Genomic DNA, 18,633 nt, shown 5'->3' on the forward strand with positions numbered 1-18,633 from the left:
AACAACATATAGTTTGTAATAGTTGGGTTTCTGACTTGACAATCCCCAACAGTTATACACATGTATTTACTGTCTCGTAGCATTTGATTTTATGACTTAATGCTGCTTAGCACTAATTGAGTCATGCCAGGGTAAATCCAAAGAGGAATAGTGGAATTGTGATTCTAGCCAAAACAATCTCTTACATTTATAAATTATGAACTTTATTAACTTTAAAAGGTTCATACTGCAGAAACAAGTACTGTCAAATTATAATGAACCTAAGAGCTGATGTGGCTTCTCTGAAAGCAGAGCAAGATCGACTTTGTTTCATCATTACCTCTGCCATTATAAAAAATAATGAGATGTTTTATGGTCACTGGATCTTAATACAAATTGTTATCAAAATAATATTTTTGCTGGGAGAAAGAATTAAAAATACACATGCATGATTTCCATGCAAGCAAATAAAAAATAAAAAAAATCCATTGAAGTCTTCAGAAGGTTTTCCTCCGGTACGTGTGTATCAACAAAAACCCTCTGTTCAACTCTCCATACACTCCTGTACAATTATTGTCTGTACAATTATTTGATTTTAACAACCATAATTCCTAACACATTTCCCAGCGATCAGATCTTGTTCAGAGGTTGTCGTCCTGCTCCAGTCCATGCTTCTCGATGTAGCGTCTAGAGGAAAGGAAGGTGGGAACAACTAACAGAGTTGACAGGTGGACAACAACGATGAGTGTAAAACGTAGGGCCAAATGTGTCAATTCTATGGGTGGGTGAAATTAAAATCAACCCAAGACTGAATTGCAGCTTTGATCTCACCTTCTTGCAAACTCATACAAGGCATCCTTCCTCTCTTGTAGGGACATGTGTCGGTCTACTGGCGATTTCCCAAAAGACTTGGCAGCAGGCTATGGGTCAAAATCAACAAAATCTGACTATACAGCAAGCTCCTGATAAATAGAATAGTGTCGCAAGATGGTACCTCAATTACTTTGCTGGCAAGGTAATATACACTGAATGTACAAAAACATTAGGAACACCTTCCCAATATTGAGTTGCACCCCCTTTTGTCCTCAGAACAGCCTCAATTCATCAGGGCATGGACTCTACTTGGTGTTGAAAGCATTCCACAGGGATGCTGGCCCATGTTGACTCCAATGCTTCCCACGGTTGTGTCAAGTTGGCTGGATGTCCTTTGGGTGGTGGACCATTCTTGATACACACAGGAAATTGTTGAGCGTGAAAAACCCAGGAGTTTTGCAGTTCTTGACACACTCAAACCGGTGCGCCTGGCACCTACAACCATACCCCATTTAAATGCACTTAAATATTTTGTCATGCCCATTCACCCTCTAAATGGCACACATACACAATCAACGTCTCGAGGCTTAAAAACCCTTCTTTAACCTGTCTCCTTCCCTTCATCTACACTGATTGAAGTGGATTTAACAGGGGACATCAATAAGGGATCATAGCTTTCACCTGTTCAGTCTGTCATGGAAAGAACAGGTGTTCCTAATGTTTTATACACTCAGTGTAGACTACCAGCAGACTTAAGACATCATTTAGATGATTGGCAAACCTTAATGGTGGGAGCAGGTGCATCTGAAAAGGAGAGGGACCTCCAGGATGGGCCTGGTGCAGATGTGGAGCCGCCTGTGGCCTCCAATGGAAACTCCTCAGTGCTCTCCAGCAGGTTAGTGATCGTCGTGTCCACGCAGTTGGTTTGCACTGTAAATGTAAAAAGGGTAAGGGAAAAGGTTTGGGAAACACTGCATGCTACTGTGCCTTTTTCTCCCATTGATCCTAATGCAAACTCCATTGGTAACACTTTACTTGAAACCCTGTGTCATAACACGTTACGATAGTAATAACTATGTCATAACAGCTGACAGCCTGTCAATATGGTCATAACACTGTCATAACCCATATATTTACACCCTTTGTGACATATATTGCACTATTTTATGTCTGGTTATGACACCTACATAAGAATGTTAAATTTGAATAAAGCTTTCGGTTCAAAGTTTGTTTCTTAAATCCTTTGATGTAATGAACTATTTACAGTCATGTTTTTTCATTCGATTTTAAATAACTTGTAGAAAACACATTTTGACACTGTCAAGAAGCATTATGACCATCATAACTATATAAGCCAGATAGGCCTTCCACATACATGCCCTTATATCAGTCATCAGTCAAAAAGAGGATGTTTTGTCCTGCTCCTGAAATATGCTCCTGTATTCGTCCCAGTCATCAGCAACAGAGCATTGGGGTAGGCGCATGTCTGACATCAACGTGTGCACAGTTACAATGATCATTTAATATGGTTAATTTTTTAAAGCATATAACGTAAACATAATGTTGAAAGGAGGCTATAGTGTAATGGAATGTTTTGCCTTCTGTAGGTTTTTACACACTTATCTACTGACTTGCCTAGTTAAAGGTTAAATAAAAAATAATAAAATGTAGGTGTCATAACCAGCCATAAAATAACTAGTGGTAGGTTTTGTGGGTATTTACACTGATTTAGGTGTCATAACAGCCATAAAATAACACAATATATGTCACAACACGTCTAAATATGCGTCCTGATAGTGTTATGATCATATTTTAAACAGGTTGACCTTGTCATAATGTGTTATGGCACTGGTTTCATGTCAAGTATTACCACCATTTCAATGAAATGCACAAGCGACTTGAATTGGTGCACTGCTCATTTCAAATTCTGTGTCACTGCACTGGAAATGCAAAGCAGAAATGAAGGATTTGCGTACCCAGGTCTCTGGTGATGATGCCGAGGGGGATGTCAGGCAGAACCTCCTTCACCTGCTGGGCCATCCTGCTGATCCTGAGCTCCTCCACCCCAGAGCTGCGAACCATGAAGCCCAGAGGACGTGGTCTGGCACCCAAATCTGGACACAGACAACAGCAAATACACACCATCACTGACGGTCCCAACCACCTCCAAGTGAGCATAACTTGCACCAAGACCATGCTGTAAGAGAGGCTTTGTCAGGGAAGGTTTCTCCAGGGCTCTCTTACTTGAGGTTGTGGTGTGCGGTGCAACGTGCAGTTTCCTTTTCACGTGCTCGGCTTTGTCTGCTTTGGTAATCTGTGTTGAGACCACGCCGAGCTCGGTGGCTAGGAGCTAAAAATGGACGGCACAAAGACCAATCAGAGGACAATTGAATAACCACTCGCTCAGGTGTTCCATATCATTAAGAATTTTGTAATATCACAAGCTCAGAGCCTGGAATTGGGTGCTTTACGGCAGTCAATGTGATAACTTGCAATATGCACCATTTTTCAATAAGATACATACGGGTTTTGTTTGAGACAATGTGGGCATTAGGGAACAGAAGGCGTTGCAGAACAAGTGTGTAAGGTTTAATACCCCTTGGATTTTGTTGGCAAACTCTTGAAGGGATTCTTCATCTTGCCTCGACACAGCGGGGAGCCATCTGTGAAAGTAAACGAAACAGGATCTCTACAAGCTTTGTAAGCAGTGATAGTAAACTTAAACTTGCCTCTTGATGTAAACTTGCTTCTAGCTCTAATCAAGCTGGTTGAAAAGTTATGACAACAGTCGCTAGTAAAAGTCTACATTCCGCTTGCATAGTCTTCACCTTTTGTTCACTTAAAATTAAATAAGAGTCAATTGGATTTCTTTCCTACGATCTACACAACCTACTCCACGTTTTTAAAGTGAAAGAAAAATTATAGAAAATGTTCCTAATTAATAAAAAAAAATATATATATATATATATATTGATTGCGTTCATCTTCACCCGCTCCAGAGTTAATACTTGGTGGAAGCACCAATACAGCTGTGAATCATTTTGAAACAGATTCTACCAACCTTGCACCACCTTTGGGCAACATAAAGCTATTGTTTTTGTCAAAATTGCTAAAGCTAAGTAAATAAGGTTGGGAATCATTGATGGACAGTAATATTCTAACCTTGTCTCTGACTTTCAAGCAGATTTAAGTCAGGACTGAGAATGGACCATTCAGGAAAACTGAACACATATTGGTCTATACCAGGGTTATGTTTTCAGAAGACTAAGACAGGGTTTCCTTTAACTTTTTATTTGGCCTTTGTCCCTTTCATATTTATTTTGATCCTGACAAACTCCCCAGTCCCTGCCGGTGACAAGCATACCCATAACATGATGCTGCCAATACGTTAAAATACAGAAGATTGCATTCACCCCACATTAGTGGCCTTTTAAAAAAATCCACTCCAAATCATCCATTCTTTTTGCAACACCATTAAGTAATACTGCAAGACAACACGGCAAAGCAATTGGCCACTTAGGGACTGGGGAGTTTGTCAGGATCAAAATAAATATGAAAGAGCATACCCAGGAGCAAAGCAGTTTTATTTTTCAGTGGGACAAGACGCACTTTGGTCAAATCTCAGTCGTCTTAAATGTGCATGCAAATCAGAGACAAGCTTTGAAAATTGCTTTCTATCAAAGACTCCCAACCAAACAGAGCTCGAGACATTTTGACCAAAGTTTTCATACCCCTTGACTTATTCCACATTTTGTTGTGTTACAGCCTGAATTCAAAATGGATACATTTATTTTTTTTCTGAACCATCTCCACACAATACCCCATGACAGTGAAAGCATATGTTTTTAGAAATGTTAGCGAATTTATTGAAAATTAAATACAGGAATTCACACCTCTGAGTCAATACATGTTAGAATCACCTTTGGCAGCGATTCCAGCTGCGAGTCTTTCTGGGTAAGTCTCTAAGAGCTTTGCACACCTGGATTGTATAATATTGGCACATTATTATTATTTCTGTCAAATTGGTTATTGATCATTGCCGGACAACCATTTTCAGGTCTTGCCATAGCTTTTCAAGGTGATTTAAGTCAAAACTATCACTGTCTTCTTGGTAAGCAACTCCAGTGTAGAGTTGGAGTTGTGTTTTAGGTTATTGTCCTGCGGAAAGGTAAATTAAATATCCCAGTGTCTGGTGGAAAGCAGACTGAAGTAGGTTTTCATCTAGGATTTTGCCTGTGCGTAGCTCCATTCCGTTTTTTTTTTTTAACCAGAAAAACTACCTGGTCCATTACGATTACAAGCATACCCATAACATACCATTATGCTTAAATATGGAGAGTGGTACTTTTTTTATTGGATTTTCACTAAACATAACACTTTGAATTCCAGACAGAAAGTTATTTGCTTTGCCACATTTTAAGACAAAATTAGTTTAGTGCCTTGTTGCAAACAACTTCCTTCTTTTCACTCTGTCAATTAGGCAAGTATTGTAGAGTAACTACAATGTTGTTGATCCATCCTCAGTTCTCCTATCAAAGCTTAAAGTGTGTAACCGTTTAGTTACCATCGGCCTCCCTGAGGGGTTTCCTTCGTCTCCGGAAACTGAGTTAGGAAGGACGCCTGTATCTTTGTAGTGACTGGGTGTACAGATCAATAAGAATGTGTTCTTTATTTAACTAGGCAAGTCAGTTAAGGTTAAAAAATAATGTATTTTTTATTTTAAATACACCATCCAAAGTGTAATTAATAACTTCACAATGGTCAAAGGGATATTCAATGTGTGCTTTTTTAAAATTGTACCCATCTACCAATACATGCTCTTCCTTGATCTTTGTGGTCGAATCTGTGTTTGAAATTCACTTCTTAACTGAGGGACCTTACAGATAACTGTATGTTTAGGGTACAGAGATGAGGTACTCATTCAAAAATCAAGTTAAAATTCATTTATTGCACACAGAATGAGTCCATGCAACTTATGTGACTTGTTATGCACAGTTTTACTCCTGAACTTATGTAGGCTTACTATAACAAAGGGGTTGAATTCTTATTGACGCAAGCTAATTTATTTTATACCCATCTACCAATAGGTGTCCTTTTTTGCGAGGCACACCTTGGTGTTTGTGGTTGAATCCGTGTTTGAAATTCACTGTTTGTCTGAGGGACCTTACAGATAATTGTATGTGTGTGGGTACAGAGATGAGGTAGTCATTCAAAAACTGTACTGTATGTTGACCTAAGGGTTGGGCAAAGTTGGTAGAATCTGATTGAATATGATTCACAGCTATAATGAATGTCCAAGGTGTTTCCACCAAGTATTAACTCTGGGGGGTAAAGACATTTTTATTTTTTAATATTCATTAGGAAAATGTTCTATCATTCCATTTGGGAAATGTTCCATTATTTCATTTGTGAAATGTGGTGTAGGATGTTTAGATCTGTAGGAAAAAACACAATGTAATCCCTTAAAACTTTTTGTGACTAGGGGGCAGTATTTTAATTTATGGAAAAATAACGTTCCTGTAGTAAACGGGATATTTTGTCAGGACAAGATGCTAGAATATGCATACAATTGACAGCTTAGGATAGAAAACTCTAAAGTTTCCAAAACTGTAAAAATATTGTCTGTGAGTATAACAGAACTGATATTGCAGGCGAAAGCCTGAGAAAAATCCAATCCGGAAGTGCCTCATGTTTTGAAAGCGCTGCGTTCCAATGCGTCCCGATTGAGCAGTGAATGGGCTATTAACCAGATTACTTTTTCTCCGTATTCCCCAAAGTGTCTACAGCATTGTGACGTAGTTTTACGCATTTATGTTGAAGAATACCCGTAAGAGGCTACATTGCACAAGTGGTCACCTGATGGCTCTCAGAGTGATTCTCGCGTAAAATACAGAGGTAGACATTATTCCAATCGGTCCTACTGAAAAACCAATTGTCCCGGTGGATATATTATCGAATAGATATTTGAAAAACACCTTGAGGATTGATTATAAACAACGTTTGCCTTGTTTCTGTCGATATTATGGAGCAAATTAGGTATATTTTTCTGCGTTTTCGTGACTGCAATTTCCAGTCAATTTCTCAGCCAAACGTGAAGAACAAACAGAGCTATTTCGCCTACAAAAATAATATGTTTGGAAAAAAGGAACATTGGCTATCTAACGGGAAGTCTCGCGAGTGAAAACATCCGAAGCTCATCAAAGGTAAACAATTTAATTTGTTTGCTTTTCTGATTTCCGTGACCAAGTTACCTGCGCTAGCTGGACAAAATTCTATGCTAGGCTATCGATAAACTTACACAAATGCTTGTCTAGCTTTGGCTGTAAAGCATATTTTGAAAATCTGAGACGACAGGGTGATTAACAAAAGGCTAAGCTGTGTCTCAATATATTTCACTTGTGATTTTCATGAATAGGAATATTTATGTCCGTTGCGTTATGCTAATTAGTGTCAGTCGATGATTACACTCCTGGACCCGGGATGGGGAGTCACTAGTTAAGATTGAATTTTAAGGCAGCAAAATGTGAAGTGTGTAGACTTTCACTAGGAACTGTACTGCTGACGCTGACTAAACATTAACTCTGAAATGGCAAGATCGTCACATATCTAGGACAAACCACTGCTAATTCTAAGGGAATTTTCCAATGAGTAATGGAGTGAACTTCAAGGACAAACAAAAGTTGTCAAATATCAATTCTATTACGAGGTCCAACCAGAACCCGGACAATGACAAATAGTAAGATACAGTAATTATTTAGTACCTTACATGGTACACTGTACACGGGACGAAAAAGGTCCACAACAGTTCTGTCAGCCAGAAGGAGTCTGGCGTGCTCTGGAGAAAGAGGAACAAACTACATTAGCGCTTTCATTACAGGAAATCCTCTGCATGTGTCTGACAGAAATATGTTAAGACTAACAGTGATAAATCAAGTGCACAAAAACATATTTAGTCTACCAGCGGTGTGCAAAACAATTTTACAGGTCTTCCTAAGGACTGTTGGACGAAATGATGGCTTGATCAACTAATATACGAGTGGTGTCTCAAAACAAACAAAGGAAATAATGTCACAACTTCTTAGAATTTCTATAAAAATGTCATGTTTAGTGTGGAACTTGCTCCTCCCATTTAAATGCACACCCACTTATCTACCATATATTACGAGTCTACTCAACAAGACTGAAGAAACAACAGCTGTCGTCCCTTGAAAGCCCAACTCTTTAAACAAAAACTTTCACCAAATGTATATTGCTAAATATACCACATTGCTTTTATATGAGAAAGAGGCAGTTTAGTTTTGATTGTATTACCAGAGCTAGAAATGGTCTCTTCACTTGCAAGGCCACAGGCTGAATGGAATCAGTCAAGGAGAAAGGCCAGGAGCTGAGGGAGAGAAAACAGGTTGAGCACCAGCTCTTAGCACCAGTAATACACGGGCAGTACAGGGGCAGCCTATAGCAGTGTTGGCATTCTGCTCAGGTCAGATTCTCCTCTAATCACCTGCTAATAAATCACTAACCATTTAAGTTGCTAATAGCAATAGTTCTCTGTCCTACCGGTGAAAACTAGGAAATGTATTTGTGAAGGCGAGAGTGGGGTAAGTAATATAAATATATATATATATTTTTTTTAAACATTCAGCATCACTATGTCAAGGAAAATGTAGTATTCTTTGTAACAAAGATATCCACAAATATTTCAGGATGTGGTATCCCTGGAAATAATCAGAATTAATGTAAACATAAGTTTACAAAAAAAAGTGATTCTCTTGGCACAACTTAGGGTAAGCTGAGCATATGGACAGGGTATGTTGAGCCGCCTTGGGGTAAGTGGGTGATTGTGTCCAGTGACAATGGGTGATGGTGCTGGTTGGTCAAAGTTGAATTCATGGAATGGGGGTGTGGTATATTGTATATCTTAAATGTATGCCGACATTCAGATATAGAGCTCTCTGTTCAATCACTTACCCTTACATTTCTTGACCAGTTGCCTGGGACAGGTATGTTGTTTCGATGTGCCAATTTGTAGGCTAGTTCGTTGCATTTGAAGCTACTAAGACCATGAAACTGATCTGCAAGATTCTTGATATGTTTATCAAGCTGACTCCATGTCATCAGATAAGACCTTGTGTTCCTCTGCTACTCTGTCATAGCCTCTCTTTCACACAGGTACATGTTTGTTTTCTTTTTTTTCAATGCATCTCTTTACTGTCAATTCAGTCTATTTGTTCATCCTTTGCTGCTGCTTGAATGGACTTCTTCCCTTCTCTCACTTCCTTGGCTGCTCTCTCAAGAACCTCAAGAGGGGCTAGACTCCTGCTTGTTTTACATTTGTATACACGGGGCATGATGATGTCTGCTCTGTAACAATAAAAATAGAATATCTTGAGTTCATATGCATGACACATTGCAAAAATATTATGCATATAACTGACAAAACGTAATCATAATTTTTATGGGGTATGGTAGCCATTGGCTCACCGTACCCAAAGGCAAAAATGTTGACTATATCAGCCCACAAAAAGGTACAAGGATGTATTTTCATGCTAGGTTTAGGACCTCATATTGTAGCTTATAGAGACCCTAGGCCTTGATGATGACTCTCAGTTCCATTACATAACACAGATAAGTAATTGGACGAAGGCGTCTTCTGCACGGGGGATTTTTGTTAAGAGCCCCGGCGCTCGGTCTGAACATGCATTGCTTGTGGTACGGTTTAAAAAGCATAAGGACTATATCTTTCATATAAGTGAAAACTCATTTTCTAAAAACAAAAAGGTTCAAATTGATGCACACCTTTATAGGGTTAGTGTTTCCGCAAGGCCATATTACAGTGCTTGTTTACGAAAACAGAGGAGACCACCTGCGTTAATTAGCTATCTAGCGTTCTCCAAACGCCTGTGTGTAAGCATATCTCTGGAAGTGTAGTGGAAGTGTAGTTGTCTGATGGAGGAACCCATAGCTGTATGGATCAGTGCAAAACTGCTACAGTAAATGTATATTTCTTATTTGAAGGATCCTTCCTCACTGATGAAAGATGAGGGTCATATGTTAAGAAAACTGTTTCGCAAGCGATGATTATTGACATTTCTAAAAGTTAAAACACAGCGTGGGGATTGTAGTTTACATGAGCCAGTAGTGGGCGAAGCTAACCGCTGAGAACTGTAGGGAGAAGGAAGAATGCAGAAGGCCACCTAAAGTTTGAATGCATATTCGACCCTCATTAAACGGCCAAATAACAGTAAATAAAAATTCCTAAACAGTAAAATTGCGTGACCAACAGAAATGATTATGTATGCATACAAGGAATTAACATGTTTCATTAAGAGCACACCTTATGCGAGTGGTTCCATGTGACAGATTAAAACCTTGGCTACAAATTTAGAAAGTAGGGGAATCTAATAGCAACAACTAGGATGAGTTGCTAATATGACTAGGACTGTTCCTTTGGTTCCGGAGAATGAAGGAAAGTTGATAAGAAAACCAACAGGAGAGAAAGGAGGAGAGAAATGCTGGTTAATGGGATGAGGAATTCTATTAAATAATTGCCTCCACATACCTCATTTACAGTAAAGTAAAACGTTCAGTAAAACGTTTTAAACAATTGTACTGCCTCAAGCTCACAATACACTGTACTGCCTCAAGCTCACAATACACTGTACTGCCTCAAGCTCACAATACACTGTACTGCCTCAAGCTCACAATACAAAGTGGTGGCTGACACACTGATAGCCTGCCTACTGTTGACTATAGCCTTTGCACTCGAATGGCAAATGGGAGACATGCTTTTAATTAAGAGTTGAGATTGAGAAATAAAAAAAAAGCTCTTTAAATCGTGACCATCAAAACAGTTAACATGCGATTGCGTTTAGAATAGTTATTTGTTGCACAATGACTGGGCTTCTAAAAGCACGTTTCACTCCAGTAGTTTACAGGATTTATGAGGAGCTACTCTCGTGCTGTCTGACAGATGGTAGGCTATTCCGCTCTTCAAACTAGGCTCTGTATGCGTGATAAATAACATACATGACGCCTAACGAAAACACAAAAGCCAATGTAATTCCACCAATGAAAATACACACGCCCATTTAATTCCACTAAATAATGCAAATGAACCTATAGACCGATAAGCATGACCGGTCAAATGTATTTTCGGCGGCTAACCAATTAACACAGCGTTTCCCAAACTTGATCTTTGGGACCCCATGGGGTTTATGTTTAGTTGTTTGTGCTAACACTACACAGCTGATTCACATCAAAGCTTGATGATTAGTTGATTATTTGAATCAGCTGTGTAGTGGTAGGGCAAAAAACAAAATGTGCACCCCTTGGGGTCCCGAGGACCGAGTTTGGGAAACCCTGAATTAACAGTTAACATCAATCACTTAAACACAAGCATCATGAAACGTATAACTTAAATTAATTGGACTTTAAGAAAATCTGTTTTTTAGACCAAACTTGCTTACCACTTTTCCCATGTGGCTTCATCCTTCACAGACTCAATGAAATGATGACCCCTTCCTAAATATTTTGGTAACATTATTCATTTTGTGTATGTTTCCTAGAAACAAAAGGTGGCTCAACTAACCCTTAGGCTCAACTTACCCCACTCTCCCCTATACAAAGAGGGCAGATATAATCAAATACAAAAAATCTTTGTCTTTATGCATAGGATAAACCCCATAGAAAGCACTGATATGCACATGATGCTTTAAGCAGCGTGTGGGGCAGTGATACTCTTGGTTTGAAGTAACCAACTTCAAAAACAAATAGAGTGACAGACAGAACTCAATACTCTTGAGGTCAGGAAAAATGCAGTGTATTGTGGCTCACCTGAACTTGAGCAGGCCAGCGCGCCCATTGGTTGTGTCCTCCTCAGGGAAGAGGAGCAGGGGCAGAGTTCCTGGAGAGGAGCAGTATCTCCTGAGGGACTCCATCTCATCCTGGCCCGATATGGCACCCAGCTCCATGAAGCCTCTGGCCCAACACACGAAGCCCGCAGAGTCCTCCAGCATGGGCTGAGCAGAGGAGCAGACAGGTCACATGACATGGTCAAAATAAATAAACACTGGTTGATGGCCAACGGTTGAGTCAATGCAGCTGTATCTCTAAACAAAGAGATCTTTGTTCAGTTGTGCAAGCACAACTCCAGGAGCTCAAAATGCAACACTATAAAGATTGTCACTTCATCAACCAAAATACTCACTGTATTACACGAGGTTAGAAGATTGACAATGTTGTGGTCAAACTGGGTCACGTGATTGCAAATGTACAGTTTTGTGCTTTTGTCTCTTAAACGTGGGCTGTTCTGTCTCACGTGCATACCAAGGACTGAGGACATTACTCTCACAATGAATCTGGAACAGGAAGAAAGCTTTGAGTTAGATTCTGTAAGCACAAAACAGGAGAATATGTTTTGAAACTGAGAAATACTACATGAACTCTAGCGCGGCAGGTAGCCTAGTGGTTAGAGTGTTGGACCAGCAACTAAAGGCTGCTGGATCAAATCCCCGCGCTGACATCTGTCGTTCTGCCCCTGAACAAGGCAGTTAACCCACTGTTTCCCGGTAGGCCCGTCATTGTAAATACGATTTTTTCTTAACTGACTTGCCTAGGTTACATTTTTTTAAACTATTCCAAATCTGCCAAGACTTCCCACAATTGGCTCTTCCAAATTTGCACTCTTCTTCCCATATTGGGAGAAGCCAATTGTTGCAGTCTAGTCAGATGTTGGTTTTATTATAAGGAGGAAGTCAGCCCAAGGTGTATGATGACGTTATATTGCTGAGTCAACCTTCAACTGCTTGTCAATAATGCAAAACGACCCTTACCTTCTAGCAAGACTGTCTGGGAGTGCACAGCTCACCAAAAACACATGTGCACCTACGAAGATTCGTAGTAACATCAAACACAGGCCAACTGGAGAGTAAAGCAATACCAGCAACAGGACCAGTCCATCGTTTGGCAACCTGTTTAAGACACAGATTTTCAGTGTGGTCATTGTCAAGCAGAATATTCCGAGTCCAATCGGACAGATTAAAAATGAGCAAGATTATAAAACTGCTAACGTTAGTTGGCTAAACGTGTTAAGAATAACAGCTGCATCATGTTGCTTAGATGGCTACTAGCTAGCAAACGAATGTTACTTATTGATACTAATCAAGATAACAGCTAACTAGTTAGCTAAAGTGGTTCATAACAATACTGATATATTTTGGGCAAATTTTGCTACCTAATAAACTAAATGGAAGGCAAGAAGACTGTGACCTAGCTAGCTACTAGCCAGAGCAGATTATGATCAGCCAAGACTATGGAAAATGTTTGCTATGGGAGTACTGATAAGCTACTTTAGCAAGCTGCTAGTTAGCTAACGTTAGATACTTGTCTTGACAACAACACATCTTGTTCTTACCGCTGGAAGTCAAACATCTGTTCTATTCCTTGAGTTTCCATTATTTCACCTTATCTGTCGGTTGGGTAATTATTTACACGGGTTACATTCATGCATACTAGCTTGCTAATCAAACGTAAACACTAATTTCAAACGATAAAAAGGTAAAACTGGCAACAGCTCGTTAGCTCATGTTGTAGCTGGCTAACGTGTCCAGTTAGTCTACCTTGGGCGCCATGTTGAACAGTAGAACGAGCAGAAGTGTGACGTTTTCCCACCACTTCCGGTTCCTTCTTTTTCGTTAGCGTTTGACACTCCAAAAATGGTCACCACAAGCTAGAAAGGGCTAAGGAAAACAGTCACCATATTCAACTTGCTCCTGCATCGTTATTTTCATGTTTTGTGATATCTCTGGGGAGAATTTGAAATTGTAATATTTTACTTTTGATACTTAAGTATATTTGAGCAATTACAGTTACTTTTGATACTTAAGTGTATTTAAAACCAAACACTTTAAATACTTTTACTCAAGTAGTATTTTACTGGGTGACTCACTTTTACTTGAGTCATTTTCTATTAAGGTATCTGAACTTTTACTCAAGTATGACAATTGGGTACTTTTTCCACCAGTGCTACAACGTCATGCACAACAGTGCAGTTAGCTACCTAGCTATTCCCAATTTCTGGAAGCTAGCTAGCTAGCCTACTTTCTATTTGTATGTCTTGACTGGATGGCTTGTTTTTCTGTCTCTTCTGTTGATAACTATGCATTTCCTTTGTAATGACCTTTACAAAAGAAACATTTGCAGGCACAAGGTGTTCTGAACCTTAGGTTCTGCATGCAAAAAAAACTGCTGGGACAGTGACCCTGCCAATCATACCATTCTACCTACCCCAGCTTGATCTCCAAAGTCTCCAAAACAGAGTGTATCACTGGCAGCACATGGGAAACTGAGGATCCAGGTAATGGCAGCTATGAGGAGGATGCACAATGTCAAATATTAGAGCAAGGATGGGCAACTGGGCATTTGGCCCCCTTTTGTAGGACAGCGGACCAAAAAATAAAAGTGTTTTATTTTTTTTAGGAACTCAGTTGAGTATCAACTTACTATTGAGAGTTAGAATAATAGAATATACAAGGTGTAATTTTGAAATTTGGTTGCGCATCAGCAGTCACTCAATTAGCTCATGTTAGTGGTACTCAGACCCACGAGCCACTGCGGCCCCTAATGAGTTTCGTTTTTTGTGGTCCCCACACACATCTAAGTTTCCCATCCCTGTATTAGAGTGACCGCTCTAACAATGGAAGTACATGTCCTCAAAGATGGAATGCAGGTGGGAGGAGGCAAAATCAGGTGGGACCATTCTAGCCAAAGAGAGGTCATATTTATGCCAGCCATACATACATACAAAGATGAGTTCTCTCTCTCTCTCTGTATCTGTACAATTATAGTGTCTGTGACAGCATGGGCAGAGCCATTGAGGCTGTCTCTATTTTAAAGTAGTACATTTTCTTCTTCATTGGCTGATTGCTCCCAGTTCAGTAGTTGACTACCTTAAAATGGTGGAAGCCCTTGATGACAATGTCCATCCTGAAATGTCTTATTGGATAATCATGATGAGATCTCTATGACAACAGGCAAAACTCCAATATCAAGTCGTTTTCAGGTAAGTTGCCAAAATGCCACGTGCGTCCACTTATGTCTGCATTTGTAACAACCTAACCATTACAAAACTTATATTCAATCAAATAAGCCTCACGTAGAAAATTAGAAAGCTTTTTTCTTGTTGACCAAATTCGTCAGTCTCATTAGCTAGGTAGCTAGGTAACAGTGTCTAGGTTTCCATCCATTTGGCGACAGATTTTCATGCAAATATTCTAAAATCTGCATAAAAACAATATATATATATATGCCATTTTTATCCAAAGTCATGTGTGCATACATTCTACGTATGGGTGGTCCCGGGGATCGAACCCACTACCCTGGTGTTACAAGCGCCATGCTCTACCAACTGAGCTACAGAAGGACCACACCAGAGGGGTGTTTGCATCAGACTGACATGTATTGCTAAAAAAGGCTTTGGTTGGTGACGTAGTGTACATTACAACAATCGTTGCTGTTAAATTCCCATGTACCGAATAAAATAGAAGTTAAATGGGTTTCCATCGCATTTTCAACTCTACTGATGTTTTTTTCAGTATACAGTGCAGTTGTAGCTCATATGCACAAAAAGCTTATGTCTCTCAAATTGTGTGCAATTGTGTTTACATCCCTGTTAGTGAGCATTTCTTCTTTGCCAAGATAATCCATCCACCTGACAGGCTGTGGCATATCAACATGCTGATTAAAGAGCATGATTATTACACAGGTGCACCTTGCGCTTGAGACAATAAAAGGTCACTCTAAAGTGTGCAGTTTAGTCACACAAATGTGCCAGGAGTACCCTGGGGGCAGAGCATACAGACAGGGGTTGAGTTTATGTTCATCTGGAAAAGTTGTTTAGGAGTCCCATAACTCATGTGGCAAAATTGTAGTGAGTCATTTGGGTTCCTGATGAGAATATGATGTTGGACCAGACAGTACTCCAGTTAATATCTACTGCTAGTATATCTTTGTTCCATTGTTAATAGATTGGTAATATGTTGGTTTGAATAGGAATATATACCATGCTGGTTCGGGACAAGGTAGCGCGTCCTGTTCACCGGATGTGCTACCTTGTCTCGAACATGCTGTTTTCGACTCTCTCTCTCTCTCTCTCTCTCTCTCGCTACCGCACCTGCTGTCTCTAACTCTAAATAATTGACTATGAAAAGCCAACTGAACATTTACTCCTGAGGTGCTGACCTGTTGCACCCTCTACAGCCACTGTGATTATTATTATTTGACCATGCTGGTCATCTATGAACGTTTGAACATCTTGGTCATGTACTGTTATAATCTCCACCCGACACAGCCAAAAGAGGACTGGCCTCCCCTCAGAGCCTGGTTCCTCTCTAGGTTTCTTCCTAGGTTCCTGCTTTTCTAGGGAGTTTTTCATAGCCACCGTGCTTCTACATCTGTATATTGCTTGCTGTTTGGGGTTTAGGCTGTGTTTCTGTACAGCACTTTGTGACATCGGCTGATGTAAAAATGGCTTTATAAATACGTTTGATTGATATATATATAATTTGGAGACTGCAGCCAAGCGTCGATCATAATAACACCAGAATAAGACACTCGATATTTATTGAAAAGATGCATCAAGCTCATCACAACATATTTCATCTGAAGCCTAATAAACTGCATGCTTTCCTGAGTTCCTGGGAGGACCGCACAACATATCATTCATTGGTAACTCCCAAGTTTACTTCGATATTATTGTTGTGATATAAATAGTTGTGCATAAAGGCTTTCCACCGCCATTTCCCGCATACCTCATTTTACCGACAAAAAATATCCCAGCTTGTCTAGAATATTTTTTTATCTACATTTGGAAAGTTAACTGACAAATTCGTTGTTTCTATCCGGATTGTCGTGACATTTTGTTTCCGACATGTTACTTTTACTCTCAGATTTTGGGCGGAGTAATCAAATCAAATTATATTGGTCACATACACATGGTTACCAGATGTTAATGCGAGTGTAGTGAAATGCTTGTGCTTCTGGTTCCAGCAGTGCAGAAATATCTAACAAGTAATCAAACAATTCCCCAACAACTACCTAATACACACAAATCTAAAAGGGGTCAATGAGAATATGTACATTTAAATATATGGATAAGCGATGACCGAGCGGCATAGGAAAGGTGCAACTAGATATCATATGCATATACTGTATTATATACTTTGAGTAATGTAAGATATGTAAACATGATTAAAGTGGCATTGTTAAAGTGACTAGTGATCAATTTGTTAAAGTGGCCAGTGATTGGGTCTCTATGTAGGCAGCAGCCACTCTGCTGAGTTAAGTGATTGCTGTTTAGCAGTCTGATGGCCTTGATAGAAGCTATTCTCCAGTCTCTCGGTCAAGGCTTTGATGCGCCTGTACTGACCTCACCTTTTGGATGGTAGTGGTGTGAATTGGCAGTGGCTCCAGTGGTTGTTGTTTTTGATGATATTTTTTGCCTTCCTGTGACATCGGGTGCTATAGGTGTCATGGAGGTCAGATAGTTTGCCCCCGGTGATGCGTTGTGCAGACCACAACCTTGCGGTTGAGGGCAGAGCAGTTGCCATACCAGGCTATGATACAGGATGCTCTCTCGACAGGATGTGGATCTGTAGAAGTTAGTCAGGGTTTTGGGTGACAAGCCAAATTTCTTCAGCCTCCTGAGGTTGAAGAGGTGCTGTTGCGCCTTCTTCACCACACTGTCTGTGGGTGGACCATTTAAGTTTGTCGTTGATGTGTACACTGAGGAACTTGAAACTTTCTCCACTGCTGTCCCTTCGATGTAGATAGGGGGGTGCTCCCTTTGCTGTTTCCGGAAATCCACGATCATCTCCTTTGTTTTGTTGACGTTGAGTGAGAGGTTATTTTTCTGACACCACACTCCGAGTGCCCTCACCTCCTTGTAGGCTGTCTCGTCGTTGTTGGTAATCAAGCCCACTACTGTTGTGTCGTCTGCAAACTTGATGATTGAGTTGGAGGTGTGCATGGCCATGAAGTCGTGGGTGAACAGGGAGTACAGGAGGGGCCTGAGCACCTTGTGGGGCCCCAGTGTTGACGGTCAGCGAGGGGGAGATGTTGTTTCCTACCTTCACCACCTGGTGGCAGCCTGTCAGAAAGACCTGGACCCAATTGCTCAAGGTGAGGTTGAGACCCAGGGCCTCCAGCTTGATGATGAGCTTGGAGGGTACTATGGTGTTGAATACTGAGCTGTAGTTAGTGAACAGCATTCTTACATAGGTATTCCTCTTATCCAGATGGGATAGGGCAGTGTGATGGAGATTGCATCGTCTGTGGACCTGTTAGGGCGGTATGCAAACTGAAGTGGGTCTAGGGTGGCCAGTAAGGTGGAGGTGATATGATATTTTATTAGTCTCTCAAAGCACTTCATGATGACAGAAGTGAGTGCTACGGGGCGGTAGTCATTTACAGTTGAAGTCGGAAATTTACACACACTTAGGTTGGAGTCATTAAAATTTGTTTTTTCAACCACTCCACAAATTTCCTGTTGACAAACTGTAGTTTTGGCAAGTCGGTTAGGACATATACTTTGTGCATGACACAAGTAATTTTTCCAACAATTGTTTACATATAGATTATTTCACTGTATCACAATTCCAGTGGGTCAGAAGTTTACATACACTAAGTTGACTGTGCCATTAAACAGCTTGGGAAATTCCAGAAAATGACATCATGGCTTTAGAAGCTTCTGATAGGCTAATTTATATAATTTGAGTCAATTGGAGGTGTACCTGTGGATGCATTTCAAGGCCTACCTTCAAACTCAGTGCCTCTTTGCTTGACATC

The 18,633-nt window shown here is 40.2% G+C and overlaps 1 protein-coding gene across 3 annotated transcripts; it reads right to left on the minus strand.

The window, feature by feature from the left end:
- Positions 1-181: 181 nt before the first annotated feature.
- On the minus strand, positions 182-14,166 carry LOC118363409 (lipid droplet-regulating VLDL assembly factor AUP1-like). 3 transcript variants are annotated; one of them, XM_035744239.2, is made up of 13 exons: positions 13,410-13,498; positions 13,205-13,258; positions 12,624-12,761; positions 11,999-12,149; positions 11,626-11,810; positions 8,104-8,176; positions 7,554-7,627; positions 3,389-3,455; positions 3,037-3,142; positions 2,769-2,906; positions 1,574-1,722; positions 811-899; positions 182-666 (listed from the first exon to the last, which is right to left on the minus strand). In XM_035744239.2, exons 2-13 carry the CDS (start codon positions 13,243-13,245, stop codon positions 621-623), a joined length of 1,257 nt encoding a protein of 418 aa, XP_035600132.1. In that variant the 5' UTR covers positions 13,246-13,258; positions 13,410-13,498; the 3' UTR covers positions 182-620. The 3 variants fall into 3 exon arrangements, with proteins under 3 accessions (XP_035600132.1, XP_035600133.1, XP_035600131.1); XM_035744240.2 differs by lacking the exons at positions 13,205-13,258; positions 13,410-13,498 and adding an exon at positions 14,077-14,166; XM_035744238.2 differs by having other exon boundaries at positions 13,205-13,446.
- Between the last annotated feature and the right edge of the window lie 4,467 nt (positions 14,167-18,633).

Source organism: Oncorhynchus keta, chromosome 30, assembly GCF_023373465.1.
Source record: "Oncorhynchus keta strain PuntledgeMale-10-30-2019 chromosome 30, Oket_V2, whole genome shotgun sequence".
NCBI lineage: Eukaryota > Metazoa > Chordata > Actinopteri > Salmoniformes > Salmonidae > Oncorhynchus > Oncorhynchus keta.